This window comes from Chanodichthys erythropterus, chromosome 3 (assembly GCF_024489055.1).
Source record: "Chanodichthys erythropterus isolate Z2021 chromosome 3, ASM2448905v1, whole genome shotgun sequence".
Lineage (NCBI taxonomy): Eukaryota > Metazoa > Chordata > Actinopteri > Cypriniformes > Xenocyprididae > Chanodichthys > Chanodichthys erythropterus.
This window is the reverse complement of record NC_090223.1, coordinates 31,284,150-31,303,326: the sequence shown is the minus strand read 5'-3', so window position 1 is coordinate 31,303,326 and position 19,177 is coordinate 31,284,150. Positions and strand designations below refer to the sequence as shown.

The 19,177-nt window shown below is 38.3% G+C and overlaps 1 protein-coding gene across 1 annotated transcript; it reads right to left on the bottom strand.

Annotated features, from left to right (window-relative positions):
* Window positions 1–932: 932 nt before the first annotated feature.
* On the bottom strand, window positions 933–8,412 carry kcnj12b (potassium inwardly rectifying channel subfamily J member 12b). The gene is made up of 2 exons (XM_067381788.1): window positions 7,652–8,412; window positions 933–3,381 (listed from the first exon to the last, which is right to left on the bottom strand). Exon 2 carries the CDS (start codon window positions 3,305–3,307, stop codon window positions 2,039–2,041), a length of 1,269 nt encoding a protein of 422 aa, XP_067237889.1. The 5' UTR covers window positions 3,308–3,381; window positions 7,652–8,412; the 3' UTR covers window positions 933–2,038.
* Between the last annotated feature and the right edge of the window lie 10,765 nt (window positions 8,413–19,177).

Genomic DNA, 19,177 nt, shown 5'->3' with positions numbered 1-19,177 from the left:
CTCACTTTCACCCTCAGAAACCCAACTGAAGAGGTTATGAGGACGTGACCTGGAACCAGCCATGCTGCTGCATGTGAATAATGACTCCATTTTCCTTTCATGACCAGACAGCAATTTAAAAACAATCAGCTGTGTGGCTGTGGGTTTTATGATGGTTTCATGACGTGGTATGGAAGCGTAGTACTGTATTTTTGGAGAGTGGATGATGTTGAGGGGATCGTCTCTTTTTCTCTGTGATAGTGGAAGACTTTAGCTATAATCTACCTTCATGAAATGTTTAATTTATTTAAATCATCTTATATTATGCCTTCTTTATTTAATCAGGCACTCTTATTTGCCCCCACAGAGCAAAGTGATGGATGAGGTGAGTGGGTGAACGCTCTCTCTTTTGTCTCCGGCTCTCGTTCTCACCTCTCCCATTCTCTCCCGTTCTCTTTGCTCTGATTTTTTTAAAAGGAAGGAGATCGTCGCGATCTCTAATTATCATGTAAGATACCCGAGGTGGGTGGTTAGTGTTGGTCTGTTGTTAGTTGCTTGATGAAATACATTTCAAGCTCTTAGAGTGGTTTGTGAGTGGAAATCTACTTGTGTAATTAAACGGGCTTGTCATATTATGCTGAATGTTGACAATTTAGTTTCAGCCTGTGAAATATTGCATGGCGTTGCAACTTAAATTGCACTGCAAAAAATCTTTTTATAAATCAATATGTTTGGTTTTTGATTATTTTAGTTTTTTATTAACAGTAAATGTAGAAGCAAAATTGTATAAGATAAATGGTCTTTTTAAAAAAAGGACTCATCTCATCAAATTTATGCTTAAAACAATGAAAAATAATTCAACTGGGTAAGCAAAATAAACTTTTTTAAATACTTTTTAAAATTTAGTATTTTTTATATACTGAAAAAGAAAATGTTTTTTTGTTGTTGTTTTTTTAAGCTGATACTGATTTTTTATTCTTTAGCATCTACTATAGAAGTAGCTTTTAGTATTGATAATTTCCTTTCACATTCGCAAGTGGGCAGCTGTTTTGATACTGAGGACAAAAACTCAATATAGAAAGGTCATATTGAAGGTCATACCTCATAAAACACACACACTAGCACAATGTAGCCATTGCTATAGCAAAGCATGTAACGTTGTAAATATCTTGTTTTAGAGCTTCAACATTTGTGAAAGGCTACCACACATAGAAAACCAGGACTTGTGGGTTTAATATATCACTAAAGCAACATGAAACATGTTCATCACAAGGTTGTTTGCCCTGAGCATGAATGTGAATGGTGGTATGTTGTGAAAAAAAAAAAAATAGTTTAACTGTATCCCATCATGTCTTATCTTTCACTCATCTGCTCACATACTCATATATTTATCTACTCACTTTCTAATGCTGAATAAATAGTTTTGTGTCTTTGCTATTTGCTAGCCTGGGAGCCATTGTGCTCATTGTCAGTTGGCAGTGTCTGTTTAGGTGTTAATTATCTTCCACACACCTCTATAGTAGTACCTCATTACATGGTAAAAATAAAACTATCAGACATTGCAGTCTTTGCTCTGACGTAGTGGAAAAATATCAGTAGAATATGGAGAGCATGGATAAAGTCTTCAAGTTACTTTATTGCTGTAAATAACACTAAACAAGAGTGTATCATGTTCTACTCAATATCCAAGCAAAAACGCTAGTAGTGGTTTACAACCTATTTTGTGCAAATTTTGTATACAAGACAAAAATTTAGTCAATATGGCACCCAGGCTAGCTTAGTATTGCATAATGATACTACTTAAAGCTATCACTTCAAACTACAGTATGAAACAGATAATCAGATTTCAAGTTTTCCTACAGGAAGGCCTCACATTTCTGACAACTACAAAAAGCACTTTCTTTTCCTGACCTGCCCTCGACTAAAGCATGGCACTAGGACAGTGGGTCAAGGTTTCATATGGCACTTGCATTTCTCTGTATCTATTCGTTACAACCGACACTAAAAGAATAGGCTGAGTCTACGATAAAGCAAAGTTTTCGAAGGTGACAATCAGAGGTCATATTTCAGATTCTTTGTGATACGACCTCTGATCGAAGTTCAGATTGGCTGAAAGGGTCTCTAGCTCAGTCCCCCTCTCAACCCTGTCCTCTTCCTGCTCCTCTTCATCCCTACTAATGAAGGCTAACTCATTCTCATAGCAGAAGTTGGCGCCAGATTCCAAGGATTTGTTCTCCTCCATATCTTTGGCGCTGCAACGCGGCGTTGAGGGAACCTCGTAGGTCTTATGAAAGTGCGAGTAGTCCACCTTATACTGGTTGCGTTCCTCAAACACCACAGGCTCAAAGCGATGGCCCCATAAGATCTCGCTGGCCAGGTATGAGCTGCGCACCTGAGCCGTCATCGCAGTCGCCTCGACCATCCCTTCCAGAATGACCACTATCTCAAAATCTGACGTTTCCAGGTCCTGCTTGCTGATTCCAAACAACGGACTCTCCTCGTTTATCTCATGTAGGATGGTGAGGGGAGCAACCAGGAAAATGCGGTCGAGACCTTGGTCGTATCCCACATTGATGTCGATCTGATCGAGAGGTATGTACTCCCCCTCTTCTGTGATTCGGGGCTTAATTAGCTGCGCCCGTACGTGAGCCTCTACAATGTGACTTTTCCTCAAGTTCCCAACCCGCCACATGAGGCACAGCTTCCCGTCACGCATAGCGATGACAGCATTTTGCGAGAACAGTATCGTTTCTGCCCGTTTCTTGGGACGTGCCATTTTGGCCATGATGGCACCGATCATGAAAGAGTCAATGATGCACCCCACAATGGACTGGAAGACAACCATGAACACCGCTAAAGGACACTCCTCAGTCACGCAGCGGAATCCGTAGCCAATCGTCGTTTGTGTCTCAACCGAGAACAAGAATGCTGCGACAAAGCTGTTGACCTGCATGACGCATGGTGTGAAGTCGTCTTGAGAGGGCCGGTCTAGGTCACCATGGACAAGAGCTATAAGCCAGAAGGCGAACCCAAAGGCGAGCCAGGACAGGACAAAGGCAAGGGAGAAAAGGACGAACATCCAGCGCCAGCGAATGTCCACACAGGTGGTAAAGATGTCGGCGAGGTAGCGCTGCGATTGCTCGTCCATATGAGAGAAACTGACGTTGCATTGGCCTGTCTTGTTTACAAAGCGGCTCCGCACCTTCCGGCGCGTCTGAATCTTGCCGTTACCAAAGCCATTGCCGAGGGCGGGCATGTTGCCGTGGCGGTACACGTCCTCCTCCGACGATGACACAATGTTGTAGCGGTGGGGCTTGCCCACGCTCATGCCACTCTGCCCGGCCAGAACCAATCCGTAAGTGGGAGAGAGTACCAAAGCAGCTCTGGATCAGTTTGTGTTGCCTAAAGATGAAGCAAAAAATGAGATCAGTTATGTAGTTTTTGTTCATTGTTTGTCATACAGTTGTGCTCATACATTTACAAACTCCTTGAAGAATAAAATAAGAAATAAAATCTTACATATAAGATATTTTTGAGGGGGATTGCTATGAAAAGGCTGCATAACACATATTTAAGAATATCCCACAAGATTTACAAAAATGTATACAAACTTATTTTCATAAATTATCCTGTTCAAAAGTTTCCACACCGTTTGTTCTCAATATTGTGTTTGTTTGTAACCTTTGTGATAGTGACAAACCTGTATCTCAACTTCATATAGCCACTGTGAGGTAGTATTCATTTAATGTGCATGGCATGCTGGGAATCTAAAGAACTTACCTGGAGGAAATTTGTCAAGAACAGTTATTTTTCTTGTAAATATATGTAGATATGCATTACCATTCAAAATATATCATATCGTTTGGGGTCAGTAAGATTTTTTTTTTTTTTTAGAAAGAAAAAGACATAATACTTAATACTAAAAATACTTTTATGTACAAGGATATGTTAAATTAACCAAAAGTGTTTTATTTCAAATAAATGCTGTTCTTTTCATCAAAATAATAATATTAATCATAGTTATCACACTTTTCACAAAGATATGAAGCAACAAACTGTTTTCAACATTGATAATAATATGAAATGTTTCTTGTTTTCTGAAGGATCATGTGACACTGAACTCTCTCCTGAAGATTCTGCTTTGCCATCACAGGAATAAATTATTTTAAAAAATATATTACAATAGAAAATAGTTATTTTAAATTGTAATTACTGTAATTTACTGTATTTCTGAAAAATAAACAGCCTTGGTGAACATAAGAGACTTTTTTTCAAAAACATTTTAAAAATCCACATACTGCAATGTGTAAGAGCATAATTGTGTAATTATTTAATAAACTGTAAACTAGAGCAATAAGTGATGAGGCAGTTAGATGCAAAGCCACTTCAACATGGTAAAATCAGTGTAAAAACAGCCTCCGTTGGCTTGATACTTTAAGAAAATAACAACTGTATTTATTAAAAAGTCAAAACTTTTCGTTTTATAAATATTTTAGTATTACAATAATGAATAATTAATATTAGATTTAATAATGAATAATGAAAAAAAAAAAGTCAATGAAAGCTTAATCTGAATGATGCAGGCCAAAAAAAATCTTATGAATCCTCATTGCAGCTAAAAAAAAGTGTGTTACTCCTCCGTCAGAGTGTGTGCAAAAGTGCTATTCTGTGAGTGTGAGTAGGGAAAGAGCAGATGAGCAGATCTGTCGTCTGGTTGTTTCACAGCAGATGTAGCTAATTAAAGTAATTTCGCACTTTTCCAGCAAAACTCCGCACCTTTGTACGGTGAAGTGCTGAAGTGTGCACACCTCATAGGCTGAGAGGGGCTCGAATGAGGTCCTTATTGTTATCGTTATCATCATTATCATTATTCATATTTTCTCACTACTGTTTTTTTGACAGAGCTCTGAGCCGGGAGCTGCCGGTGGGGTCCAGATTTAGGCGTCTAGCCAGTGCCTGAGTCAAGTGATCTGTCTTTCTAATAATAGATGCCTGTCTCAGTGAGGCTACTGCACGCACACACACACACACTTGCAAGAATCTGCGCTCCAAGACATACTGTACTGACAGAGAGACATCAAAACACACAGACTCCTCATGTGTGCACACACACACTCACACACTGGGGGCTGGGTAGTGTCAGGTGCTATATTGGTGAGTGCGAATAGCTAAGAAGCCTCAGATTCGACGAGAGTGATAATGAGAAAAACATATAATTTCCTTCATGCATACCCATGAAAGCACAGAATTGCAGCATGGTTCTTACAATACTCAAAAATATAGGAATAACACAAAAAAAAAATAGAGGGATATAGAGGTTTCCATGGAAACCTGTCTGGTAGAAATTTTGTGTGAGTGTGTGTGTGTGTAGGTGTGTGTGTTTATTTGAGGGGTGACTGTCGGCTTCGTGCGGTGTTATTTTAGTCATCATCCAGGTGGCCAATCACTCAAAACTGAGAGAAGAGATGAGAAACGAGAGAGACAGTTGAGCACTTAATAAGTTTTTCAATGACAGCCATGAGAATAAAAATTAGATTTCCAGTTGAGGGGAGACAGTGGGGTCAGTATCTTATCTACGTCCTGATGTGATGTCAGCTAATTCCATTTTAAATGTCAGCAGATCCTCTGACCATTTAATGGTTAGATAGTGGCGCTATGATGAGTAAAGATAAACTAATCCATGTTCTGTGATAGCAAATGAAAACTAACAAATACTCTGCCATCAGCATTTCTACTATATTTCTCTCTGATTTTATCAGACTTTGCTTTTCTCTGTGCTTATTTTGTAAATACACTTTAAAATGGTTTTCAGTAGTGCTATATATATTATTCATATTTGTATTTTATGTAATGTAAGCAATAAGGTATGAGAGGCGTATCGTGAATAAGTCATGGGCATGGCTGAAGGGCGTTGTTAGGCACAACGTGAAGCAAAGTGCCTGCAACGCCCTTCAGCCGTGACTTATTCACGATACAGCACTAGCCTCGAGTACCTTATTGCTTTTATAAAATGGTTACCACACAATACAAATATTAAAGCCAGAAATATGTATCAATGCAACTTTCATGAAGTAAACTTTTTCTAAAAGCCTTCCTTCCGCCGGAAGAAAATATTCCCTGACCGTGAACAGCAACAGAAGTTACATTTTCATGCCATTAGATGGCAGTAAAGACCGTCTTTATGAGTGTGTCAGTCAGTAGCGAAGACTTTTATATTGAAAAGTCTGAATTGTTTTAGACGCAACTGACAAATGCTTTGACTAGCGCTGTCAGTCATGGGAAAACCCCTTAAATGTTAAAAGGACAGGATAATACATCGGACATTTAAACAGATTTTTTATTATGAACATAGGACTGACCTGAAGGAAAAAAAATTATAAATATATATTATAAATATATCAATAAAAATCAAAATAAAACAAATCTTAAATAATATTTTGATTTATATAAACATAAAATATATATAATAAAATAATCTATTATATTGTTTTTAATATTTTATATTTGAAATGCTTATTTATTTAACTAAGCATTTTGCACTAAAATAAAAATAAATTTAGAAATGATCTATGCTTTGAACTGTGCTTTGAAAATATGCACTGCACATTTTGCACTAAAATAAGATAAAATAAAACTGTATTAGGTTTCTTTGTACCAAGAAACATATATGATTGGGAAAAGGTTTTGTACTGTTGGATTATGAAAGGATTGTGGGGAAAGATGTATTCTGCAGAAGATAATCTCGGTAATGAGAGTCTGACGTAAATACCTGTACCCTATGGTGGTGGTCGATGGAATCTTAATCTGTAGAGAACATTATGTTTCCTTTTTGGTTTTCATGCACACTTAGAATCAAACGGGACAGCTGTCATTTTAATTCTCAAACGTGATTAACATTCTACCCATCCAACAGCTCCTCCAGTCCCGAAATGGCAAATGAGGAGAAATTAAAGTGATGGCAGTTTGTGAAAACTTTGACAGGCAGTTGACAGGCTTCATTTATTACTCCACATTGCTCCTCCCTCCAAACATTTCCCATACATCCCCAGACGAGCTGCATCGGTCTCTTTGAATAAACTTTATGAACTTAGACTCGTATCACCCTCACCAAAAGCGCAGTGCTGAAAAGAATCCGCAGAGTTGCATCTCGTGACTTTTTTCCCCTAATGAAATTCAGCCTGGTTTTCAAAAACCATAAATTTTGTATGATGTTTTGTCATACTATATCCATCTGAACAGGTGCCTGAGTGTTGAACTTACAGCATTTACAAGATCAGGATTTGGATTACGTCTGACGGAATCTAAATTTAGACTTCATATTTTTTGAGCTGAAATGCATGCATGATTTTTTATTTTTTTTTCATAGAATTTTAAAATCAGAGAAGAGCTCAACATGTGCAGACATTTTGCAAATGCTGTATTGGGTGCAACAGCCCCCTCATTGATTTGATAACACGCAGTGAAAGTGCAGGACATGCAATGTTGATGACCATCAATATAACTCTATTCATGTGCGGCACATTAAAGGCACCAAGACACTCGCAGACATCAAAAACGCAAACCGCCTACAGGTTGCAGAAAATACCTGTAGACTGTCCATGTGAGTGAGACAGAGCCGATAGAAGCTAAAGGAATAGGCACTTAAGATAACGACAAAACACATTCTGCTTACCTTTTTTCTTCTCTTTGTGTGCATGGAAATATGTAAAAGAGAGATCTGAAGTTGAGCTAAAGCATGATTCCATTGAATTTCTCACAGTTCCCCTTCAGGAAAAAACACCCTTTCAAAGAAAAAAAAGGGATCTTGACTGTTCAACGAGGTCCTCATCTTTAGCGTCACATACACAGAAGGAAACTCGCACACATGTACGCATGTATTCGAAGGAGGTTCTTATCTAAAGCCTGCAGATTATATGCTAACAACCTCAGAATGTTCCATCAACGTTCCCTAGAGTTGTTCTGACGTTTCAGTAATCTCAGCACTGCCGTGGTCATCCTCGAGGGTCTCGCGTGTACAGAGATTCCTTAATGTTCCGGTGCGACACCTCATCAGTGATTCTCTCTTTTAGCGTTTAAAACACTGCTCTCTCTTTCTCTCTCCGTTTTTCTTTCTCTCTCACCCTTGTCTGCTATCTGATCTTTGCTGCAGTTTTTCACACCCTCTCTCTCTCTCTCGTTTGCTCCCTCTCTCTCTCTGAAGTTGGCATTTGCAGGGACCACGGTCTCACTGATGCTATACCTCAATCGCAGAGCTCTTGAAAAGCAGCCTGGTGTTCATGCACAAAACCAAAATAAGTACATTTTACTGCCCTCTACGTTGGCTGAATAGATTACAGACTGATAAATGTGTTCTCGTGAGTCTGTGAGACAAGCAATTCCTGAAGATCTTTTTGTTTGAATGGTTTTGTGTTGTTTTCTCTTAGGTGGGAACTGCGGTTTGTGCACACTGTTTTTCATATAGTGTTTGCATAAGGTTAGTGTATGTGTGTGTGTGTCTGTGTGCGTGCGTGTGTGTGTGCGAACATGTTCTCAGATGAATAATCGTTTTAAAGAGGCTGGCTCTTTGGTTTGGGTTGCACACACAAGGACGGTGACAGAACCAGGACATTTTCCTCTACAAATAAACACAAACGAACACACGGAATGCTCATCTGTCATGCATGGTCATGCTGACTAATTAATCTGACTCCTACCTGTGTGTGTGTGTGTGTGTGTGTGGTATTAGAGGTGTCTGTGTGACAGGTTCTCTACTGCTGAGATATATAGATAGATAGATAGATAGATAGATAGATAGATAGATAGATAGATAGATAGATAGATAGATAGATAGATAGATAGATAGATAGATAGATAGATAGATAGATAGATAGATAGATAGATAGATAGATAGATATGTTGACCTCTCATCGTAAACATACTAAGGTTCTTGCTGTGATGTCAGCTTGGGTTGCAGTGGCTTGTCCTGATACTGTTTCATGTTTTGCGTTGCTTACTATGTTTGGAACTGTTCTACAAGGACTGCTATTGATCTGTTATTGAACGAAGGGCTGAGAAGTTTTTCTGTAAACAACAAACATGATTCAAGTGAACCTGTTAAGTTATCGATGGAATGTAAAGACATTACTTTAAGCCATGCTTTAGTATACACTACTGTTCAAAGGTTTGGGGTCGGTAAAATTTTTTAAATCTTTTTGAACCAAGCTTTGTTTGATCAGAAATACAGTAAAAACAAAAGGTAATATCGTGGGATATGATTACAATTTAAAATAATGATTAAATATTTAAATATATTTTAAAATGTAATTTATTCCTGAGAAGGCAAAACTGAATTTTCTGCATCAATACTCCAGTCTTCAGTGTTAATTGATCAATCAGAAATCAGTGTAATATGATGATTTCAATGTTGAAAATTATCAATGCTGCTTAATATTTTTCATGTCGTGATACATTTTTTAAATGATCTTTTCAACAATAGAAAGTTTAAAAGAACGTAATTTATTTGAAACAGAATGTTTTTAATGTCATTATAAATAAATGTATAATGGCATTATAAATGTCTTTAATTTAACTTTTTTTTTTTCGATTTATTGCATGCATGCTGAATAACATTAAAAACAAAACAAAAAAAAACCTTTTGAACAGTAGTCAAGCTTTGAACTTGAATCTAGATAATAATGCAAATAGTTCAAAATAAAAAAAATGTTTGGAACATTATTTGACATTATAATGCAAACACAAAAACAAGGGTCTGACAGTAACGTTCACACTTGTAGTTCGGTTTGTTTGCTTCATTTGGTCCGTACCAAAAAAACAAAACAAAAAAAAAAACATTTAGTCCTGGTCCGATTAGCATTCAGATTGGCAATTTTATCACCGAACCTAAAGACATCCCTGACAGCAGCATAGTGTCGGGCCAGATCCGGCCCACATCTGGTCTGTGTGTAATCCACATGTACCAGATGTAGGCCGGATCTGGGCCACACTATGTTACTGTCTGGGATAGGGACACATTCACAACCTTATTGGTCAGATTTTATGACGTATTGCTTTTTTTGAGACGGAACTTACCAAACATCCAAAACAATGCTGTGTGCTGAAACAAATGCGCTTGTTGTGTATGCGTAGCCTGCATATGATGGTATTTTGGCCATCTTGGAACTCGTAAAGAGCTTATAAAATGCGTAAAGGAGTCAAAACAGCGGCAGGAATCCCTCCATCACTCACACAAACGATCTGCTGCTTGGAGACGCGCGTCTGATGCCTGTGATGAGCAAACTCGTGACTATGACGAGAAAAACTGACATGCGTGAGGATTCTGTATTTTTAGTGTCTTATCCTCCTGTTTTTGGTTCGTTTACATGTCTTTGGTCTGTGTTGCGTTCATATATCATTCAAACCGCACCAGAGTTTGTTTGGAAGCGGATCGAGACCCATCTTTTCAGCGGTCTCGGTCCACTTGTTTGGTGCGCACCAGCATTCGGATGGCAGCGTTCACACATGTTCAAATGAACCGCACTAACAGAGCAATCACACCAGGGTTTGTTTTAATCGAACCAAACATGACAAGTGTGAACGCACCCTTAGATCTCACTGTGATTTAACCAGCCAATCAGTTCTAAGATTCTGTGACATCATATTATTTGCATGCTGCCTTATTGACCCTTCGCAAAGACCCGCCCCCCTTAGTTACTGTTGCTTTGTCCGACAAGCCGTGGCGCTGTCACGCCACACACAGTGAAAAATACATTGTGGAGCAAAGAGGACACTGACAACAAGACAGAGCAGGTTACTTATGATATTAAACAAAGTCCCAGCTTTCAATCTGTGTAGTTTTTTTAAGAAATTCAAACATTAAAATCCTTTTGTGGCTCTTTAATGTGTCATGACAGATTGCTGTAGCGCCTCAGCTTAAGAGGCTCAATTGACCCTTCGCCAGGAGTTTGATTGACAGGCGAGCTAAACAATCATAATGCTGAATCCGCCATTTTGTCCGACAAAGCAGTCAGAAGTTAGCAGATTAACATAGGTGGACTTGAGCTTGAAAAATGGTGTGGACTGACATATTTCCGCGATTGAAACAACATTCCTTCTGATGTCCATTCATATTTATTTGATGATATAAATGAATTAGTAGAAAGAGATGATTGGTTCACGAGCTACTTTAACTGAGTCGCTACAGCGATCTGTCACAACACATTAAAGAGCCACAAAACTGTATTTATTGTTTAAATTTCTTTAAAAATGACAAAATTTGAAATTTGAGACTTTGTTTCATATCAAAAGTAACATGTCTTGTCTGTCGAGGCATTATCAGTGTCTTCTTTGCTCCGTGATTTTTTTTTTACTACATGAGAACATGATGTGTGGAGTGAGAGCGGCATGGCTTGTCTGACATAGTAACAGTAACTAAAAGGGCAGGTCTTTGAGAATGGTCAATTGAGTCTCTAAGTACCATTTGTTTAGAATAACTGCCTCTTAATTAATTGTGTATGTTTAATTGAATCCTTATAAGTATAACTAATGGTTTTAGACTGTAAAAGCCTCATGTGTATTGTTTGCATTGCATTTTTATCATAAATTAGAACCCAACCCCTGCAGTTTTTCTTTTCTTTTCTTTTTTTAATCTTTGATCAGATGTTGGCTCCCAGAGTTTCTCAACTTAAGTTTGGCTAAGAGTATGTGTGATTATCAGAAATAGTGTCATTGTTTACCCATCCTCCTGTCCTTCCAAACCTAAACCTGTGGAACACAAAAGTTGAATATTTGAGCCTGTATCCAGGCTCTTTTTCAATACAATGAAAGTGAACGAGGACTGGAGATATCACCCTCCAAAATAACATCATAAAAGTATCATAAAAGTTGTTCAAACAACTTGTGCACTATATTCTAAGTCTTCTGAAGTCATATGCTTTATGTGGGGAACAGACCAAAATGTAAGTCATTAAAATTTACACCACTACTTTTAAATGGCTGTCAAAGAAAAGGAAAAAAAAAAAAAAACTCTGTGTGCATGTGATTTTATTGTAATATTTATTAGGAAATATGTCTGTGTGTTGGCCCTGAGGCAGAGGAACAGATGTCTGTTGTGGAAATTCAAGGATCCATATGGACTAGAGTTTAATTATTACTGTAGAGACTTCACAAACATACACACACACTTAGACTCAATCATGTAAGTGAGCCCTTTTTATCAATGAAGTAACAGTGTGAATGTTTTCCGCACTGAAGACAATCTTGGCTCAATGCAGATATGAAGGAAGTTTCACTTGTATATGTTGTCCTCCTTAAGCTCTGTGCAACTGACAGATTATTAATCGAAGTGACTATGTGTGTGCGTGTCCCTTTTTCTAACTTCACGCCATATGGAGCATGAAAATAACATGAGTGGAAAAATAGGCTATTTGAAAGAGTAGAGTGATATGAGCAAAAGTGCATTTGTGGGTTCAGTAAAACGATACATCTGATCTTTCACTAAGCCCTGCCTCTTTTAAAATGTAAATTTATGGAAGTTCTTTGTGTTTGGATAGTTTGAACACAATTTTAAGAGCAATTATCCAACAATATGCATGAACATTGTTGTGGGATCACAGTATTTTCCTATCTTTAAAAGAATCTGTAGGCGTGTTGGAGATTTATATTTTGTGAATAAAGTGGTAAATTATGTAAATAAATCTTCATTTGTGTTCCTAAGATGAACGAATGTCTTACGGATGTGGAATGACATTATTTAATGACTGAATTTTCATTTTTGGGTGAACAAAACCTTGAAATGAGGCTTTAAATTACCATTTACTTAAATTTTGATTTACAGCCAGCTCTGTTTATAATCATGTTACTGCACAATTACCAATTTCTTAAAAAGAATAATAGCAGATAAAGATGCTTTATAATGTCACACTTCATTCCAGCCCACATAAGAATAATATCAAGGCCTATTATTGTTACACGTATTCAGTTTTGTTTGTTCATAGATCTGTTTTCATGGACTTTTAGTTTGTATTCATCAGTCACATGTGTTCTTTGTCTATGGACACTAATCATCATCACAGCTGCTCATCATTCAGTTCATCACCATTGTGTATTTAAGTTCCTCCCTGTGCACTCTCAGTTGTCCTTTGATGTTTGTGTGTGTGTTTGTGGTCCTTTTGTTGCACGGATGCACTGTTACACATTCTAGATTATGCAGCCAAATTCACTGCGATCACTCGAGAGAGCCTGGATTTTCTTGTGTTCACGGAAAACTTCTGCCGTCTTGCCATCACCAGCCCCTTCAACGATGAGACCCTGAAGTCATTGTTTTGGATCGGGGCGATCACCCTGTAGACCTTCCAGACACCTCGGGACCAAAATGGAGGGTCGCTATCATGCGGTGCCAGAGGAATGGGGTGAGCCCACGCAGATGGAGATCTACCATCCGCCGCAACGCGTCAGCCAGAGCCCGAGGATAAGTGGACAGCGCTGACCCTCGCCCCAAAAGAGGAGCCCCCCATTCAGTCTGATCAGGGGTGAGAGCCTGCTACATCTGTGGCTGAGGGTAAACTGGTGGAAATAGAGACTGAAGACTGGCTGATGGACTTCAGTATGGAGGTATCGTCTCCCACCCCGTTTCTCGTTCTTTATTGCTGTATCTAGACAGCACTATGAACTATGTGGACTGTGATTTATCAGTGTCCTCTGAACCCTCATCGCTGTTTGTAGACAACACAAGGACCTGCTTGGACTATATATTACCTTCAACCTCGTCAAGTGTCCATCTGCCTCCGTCACCACCCCTCTCAACCAGTCCTCCAGCCCTGCCTCTGCTGGAGGTTTGCAGCCCTTCAGATCGAGCAACCACCATCAGCGAGTGGATCTTGTAGCTCTGCCTCTGGCCTCTGTTCACCTCGCTCCATCTCGGCCCATCTACCTGTCGCTCTGCCTTGGCTCTTCCCACTATTGGCTCCACCAGACACCCTCGGCGTTATGTTTCCACTGTGTTCCCTTGTCCCATCAGCTTCCCCTTGGACAGTGGTCACTCTAACTCTGCCAAAGACTTGCGGATCTTCTGCTACTTTCTGTTCCTCCACCCCTACAGCTGCTGCTGCTCCTTCTTCCCTTTGGGTACGCCTCAGTTCTCCATCACACTGGCATCGTCTCAGTCCTTAGGCACTCTGGCTCAACCTCAGACACTCGCTGACACTGCATCACCTAGGCCTCCTGTGCCAGCAATATCACTCCATCGGCTCTCCCTCTGCACCCTGGGATCCATTGGCTCCACTTCCGTCAGTCCTCCCCCAGTTCACATCAGCCTCTACTGGGTCTCTGGGTCTGTGCCTTCGGACATCTACTATCATGGTTTCCGGATGCCACCATTCCTCCGTTGCCGCCTATCACCATCCCTTCGCCATCTTCTGTCACCATCCCTGCACCATCTCCATGCCCTCCTAAGCCTCCTCCTTCTCCTCATCAAGCCATGAGGTTGCACCTCCCGGGAGGGGGGGGTTCTGCTACACATTCAGTTTTGTTTGATCATAGATCTGTTTTCATGGACTTTTAGTTTGTATTCATGTGTTCTTTGTCTTCGTTTCCCGCCACTTATCTGTTTCTATGGACACTAATCATCATCACAGCTGCTCGTCATTCAGTTCATTACCATCATGTATTTAAGTTCTTCCCTGTGCACTCTCGGTCGTTGTGTGTTTGTTTACATTTGTTGCACGCATGCACTGTTATACATTCTGTTTGTTCGTGAGTTTATGTAATCATTAAAGTCACTTCGTATTGGATCCTGTGTACCTTTGTCTTCATCTTCATGACAATAATTTCCACTTTATGAGCAAATTTATTTGCTCTGTTAGCAAAAGTTTAGAGTTCATTCCTATGGGACGTTCTTTAAAGCTTGTCTGAACTGGCAACAGTAACCAAGGGGCAGAACTTAGTAAAGGGTAAAATGAATCAATTCTTTGCCTGTTTATATTCATTATTGATACATTTACTACTCTTAAAAATAAAGGTTCTATGATTCCATAAAATCCTTTAACATCCTTGGAATCTTTTCATTCCACCAAAGTTCTTTATAGTGGTAAAGGATTCTTTAGGTTATTAAAAAGTTTTAAATGGTTTTCACTGAAAGGTTCTTTGGGGAATCAAAAATGGTTCTTCTATGGCATCACTGCAAAAACAACTTTTATTTTTAAGAGTGATGCACAAACACAACACGTGTTGGTTTTTCCATTTGATTCCCACATGCATCAGTACAGACTCACATAGGACAAAATTTTTCATGTTTGTAATTTAGGCCACAGACTCTCTTATGTGTTGCCACTTTGGCTAATTTGTGTTTGCTGTGTGTTTCATCTGTGCAGCCCTGTTTGAGAAGTTCTCACACGTTTAAAGATAAATGGAGTACAGTAGGTATGCATCACACAGGGAATGACCAAATTTAAAGAGCACACAGACCCATTTATACAATGTGAATTTGATAAATATCACACACACACACAGTGGCGCACTGAGCGTGATCTACTTAGAGGAGTGTGTGAGTGTGTGACCCCAAATATGCTGTGCTGTTTCTCCACCTTCCTATAAACTAGTTTCTCACTTTGTTTGCCATTCATCTTTCTCTCCATCTTTCTGACAGACCTGCATTCATCCTGCTTAATCAGAAGTAAAAAATTACACCTGCAGGAATAACAACCAAAAATGTGCAACATAAACGCAAAACACTAAGTGCAACAAAGTTGCTAACTGTATTTGTTTCTGTCTCTTTCTCTCTACTAAAAGTGAAGGTCATTGTTTCAGCGCTGCTATTTTAATACATATACACGCTGGTGTTCAAAAGTTTGGGCTCTGGAAGATTTTGTAATGCTTTAGAAAGAAGTCTCTAATGCTCACCAAGGCAATACAATAAAAACAGTATTATTGTGAAATATTATTACAAGGTTTCTATTTTTATATATTTTAAAATGTAATTTTTTACTGTGATGGCAAAGCTGAATTTTCAGCATCATTACTTCCGTCTTCAGTGTCACATGATCCTTCAGAAATCACTCTTAATATGATGAATTCTAATATGTGAATTCATATGTATTCTAATATGTATGTACTATACCTGCCCTATATAGTAATATTTTGTCATTTTTGTGCTAGTGACAAAGGAAAAAGCTAAAACAGCAAAATAGTATTACGTAACACCTCATTTTCACAAGAGAATTTAACAACGAGCATTAATTGAGCCTCTTGATGTGTTTTCATTATGTAAATGGGGTTGACAAGCTCTTCTGCTATTTTCTCCTCTCTAACTGCCGACAATCAAGAGTCTCATCAACTACATCACAAGGACCAACTGCTGATTAACAGGTGTGTGTGTCCAGTAATGGAGTAGAGTCAAGATACAGCACAGACATAAGTAATCAATCCTGATACAGTATAGCCTATATGCATAATGATAAACATGAGGTTATATCAACAACACAGACAGAAGCAAAAGAAAATGAACATGCAGCTGTAATGGAACAGACATTTGTATTTGATACAGAACAGAAGAGGGGGATTGTGCACGGGGAAAAGTGTGTCGTTTATTTTCCCCGCTGCCCAGGTGTGCTGATCAAAATGAGTAATGAGAGAGTTAGTAGAGCAGCACCTCAGAGAATACACTTACACACCATGCACATGCAAACATAGAACACAAAAAGAGAATTATGCAACAAAATACAAGCATTCTAATAAGAAGGAAAGCGCATTCAATTTTTTAATAATGTCATGTTTCATGGGAAATGAACCCCTGATGCTATAGTAACTCTGTTTGTCCGCTACAGTATTTCTACAGCGCAATACATTTCTTCTTTATGCCAGAGTATTTACACTCATGATACACGGTGTGTGCATTTGGCACCGTCCTGTTTGTGTTTGTGATATTTGGCATCAAGCCCCTGGAAAATATATCTCTCACACCCAAGATGTCTCTTCACCATTTGCTCAGATAGATTTTGGATGGTACACATAAGCCCTGCAGCAAACAAGCACGGGTGCTCCCTTTCTTAAACACGTTCCAGTACCGTCCCATTCCAGAACCTCTGCACGAACAGATTGGGATGGTGGAAAACATCTGTTATTCCACCCGTGGCCTTAGAATGATTTATTTCATCTAGGGATCTATTTGTGTTGATATGAGGGTTCACATGCAATCACGTAGACACAATATTAAATTGCATATGATATCATCACATAACAATAGCTTTATAACTGTTGATGTGCAGTTGTTTTTAATACATGAAAATAGCAGTGACTATGGTATATAAAACACTTAGGCCTATGCATATTTAACATGAAGTATCACATAATGTTGATGACTACATGATAAAGTCCGTTTGATGCATTACATGTTGCTGATTCATAAAGACACTCATACAGAAGTGGGATCAGTTCATTTCTTTCTTCCTCCTGCCTTTTTGTAAGTGATGCAACAGTGTGGATGAGATGTTCAGTTTGATTTCATACACTCTCAAAAATGTTTGGTTAAAAACAACCCAAGTTGGAAATGGACAAACCCAGCAATTGGGTTGTTTTAACCCAGTGGTTGGGTTAAATGTTTGCCCAACATGCTGGGTAGTTTTATTTAACTCAACTGTTGTATACAAATTACTGTATTGCTTGCTTAAAATGAACCCAAAATATGCTGGAAATTAACATTTATTAATATGTTTAATAAATGAGCATTTATTAATAGGATAATGAATAATAAACAATAAACATTTATTAAATTGCTTATTAATAAATGTACAACTTTTTTATTATTATTGTTGCCTCTAGTAATTATATGTCTGATTTTTAATTTCTCACCTATTTTGGATTCATTTTAAGCAGCCATATAGTCATTTTTAATCAGTAGTTGGGTTAAATAAAACTACCCAGCAGGTTGGGCAAACATTTAACCCAACCACTGGGTTAAAACAACCCAATTGCTGGGTTTGTCCATTTCAACCCAACTTGGGTTGTTTTTAACCAAACATATTTTAGAGTGTAGAAAACAAGAACATGGACAGTATGGTGATTTATACCTCACTGAGACAAGACCAACTGCTATCATTAGAAACACTTTGAGCCTCATTCATGAAACACGAGCAGAACACATTTCTGTGTAGGCTAGTCTCTCTCTCTCTCTCTCTTTCTGCCTCTCTCATCCTTCACTGTAAAAGAAATCCTGTTAAAGGTGTGACAAAACTGGCAGCTATGCCTAAAATTCACTGGGTTGGCATTTTGGTGCCTGTAAATGTTACAGTACATATCTGCGCATTTCATTATAATATATCAACCCATTTCAACTATAAAAATCTGGTTTGTAAAATGTACTGATAACCACAATAATCTTACAGGTGGAAAAGTTCATTCAAATTGGCCTTTTCATTACAATTGCTAATTAAACAAAGCAGCATAAATCGTAACATAAAACACTCTAATGTGCAAAAGAAACACTGATACTTAAATCATTGTCTAATCAAATCTGATGCGAGTTTACTGTCAATTATAAATTGGAGCCATTTTAGCAACATTCTGTGTTGAATGTACTATACAGTACAGTTCAAAGGTTTGGGGTTGGTAGATTTTGTAATGTTTTTTTGTTTTTTTTAAAGAAGTGTCTTATGCTCACCAAGGCTGCATTGATTTGATTCAAAATAAAAACTGCATGTTCTCTTTGGCTTTTTTCTCTTGCATACAGGAAAGATCACAGTAAATTTTCTTTCAAGGAAAGAGTATCTGTTGATATTATGTTTGGACTGATGAAAAAAAAAATCCCATTCTCACTATAAACAAAGTCCAAAGGGCGTTTGAGGCAACCATTCCCGAAGCATAGGCAATTGTGTGCAGGCCTAAGCTGTAAGTAAATGTGTGCGTCTGTGTGCAAGTCATCATCTTGTCACAGCTTTGTTAGCAGATTAAAATACTATTGTATAGTTCAGTTGTATTAAATTGGACAATAATGCTTATTTATATTTGAAGAGCCTGTTTTTTTTTTTTGTTTTTTTTTTTTTTTACTACAGTTGGAAAGTCAGACCTCTGCAGTCCTGCCAATGTTCAAGTGCCATTTGAGATCCCTGTATCAACAAATGGAGCCTGAGTCATACTTGGACATTGTAAACTATGTGGGACTGAAAATATTAAAAATACCCAATGAGTGAAACTCATAGAGGACCTTAGAAATTCTGTTCATAGATGCATA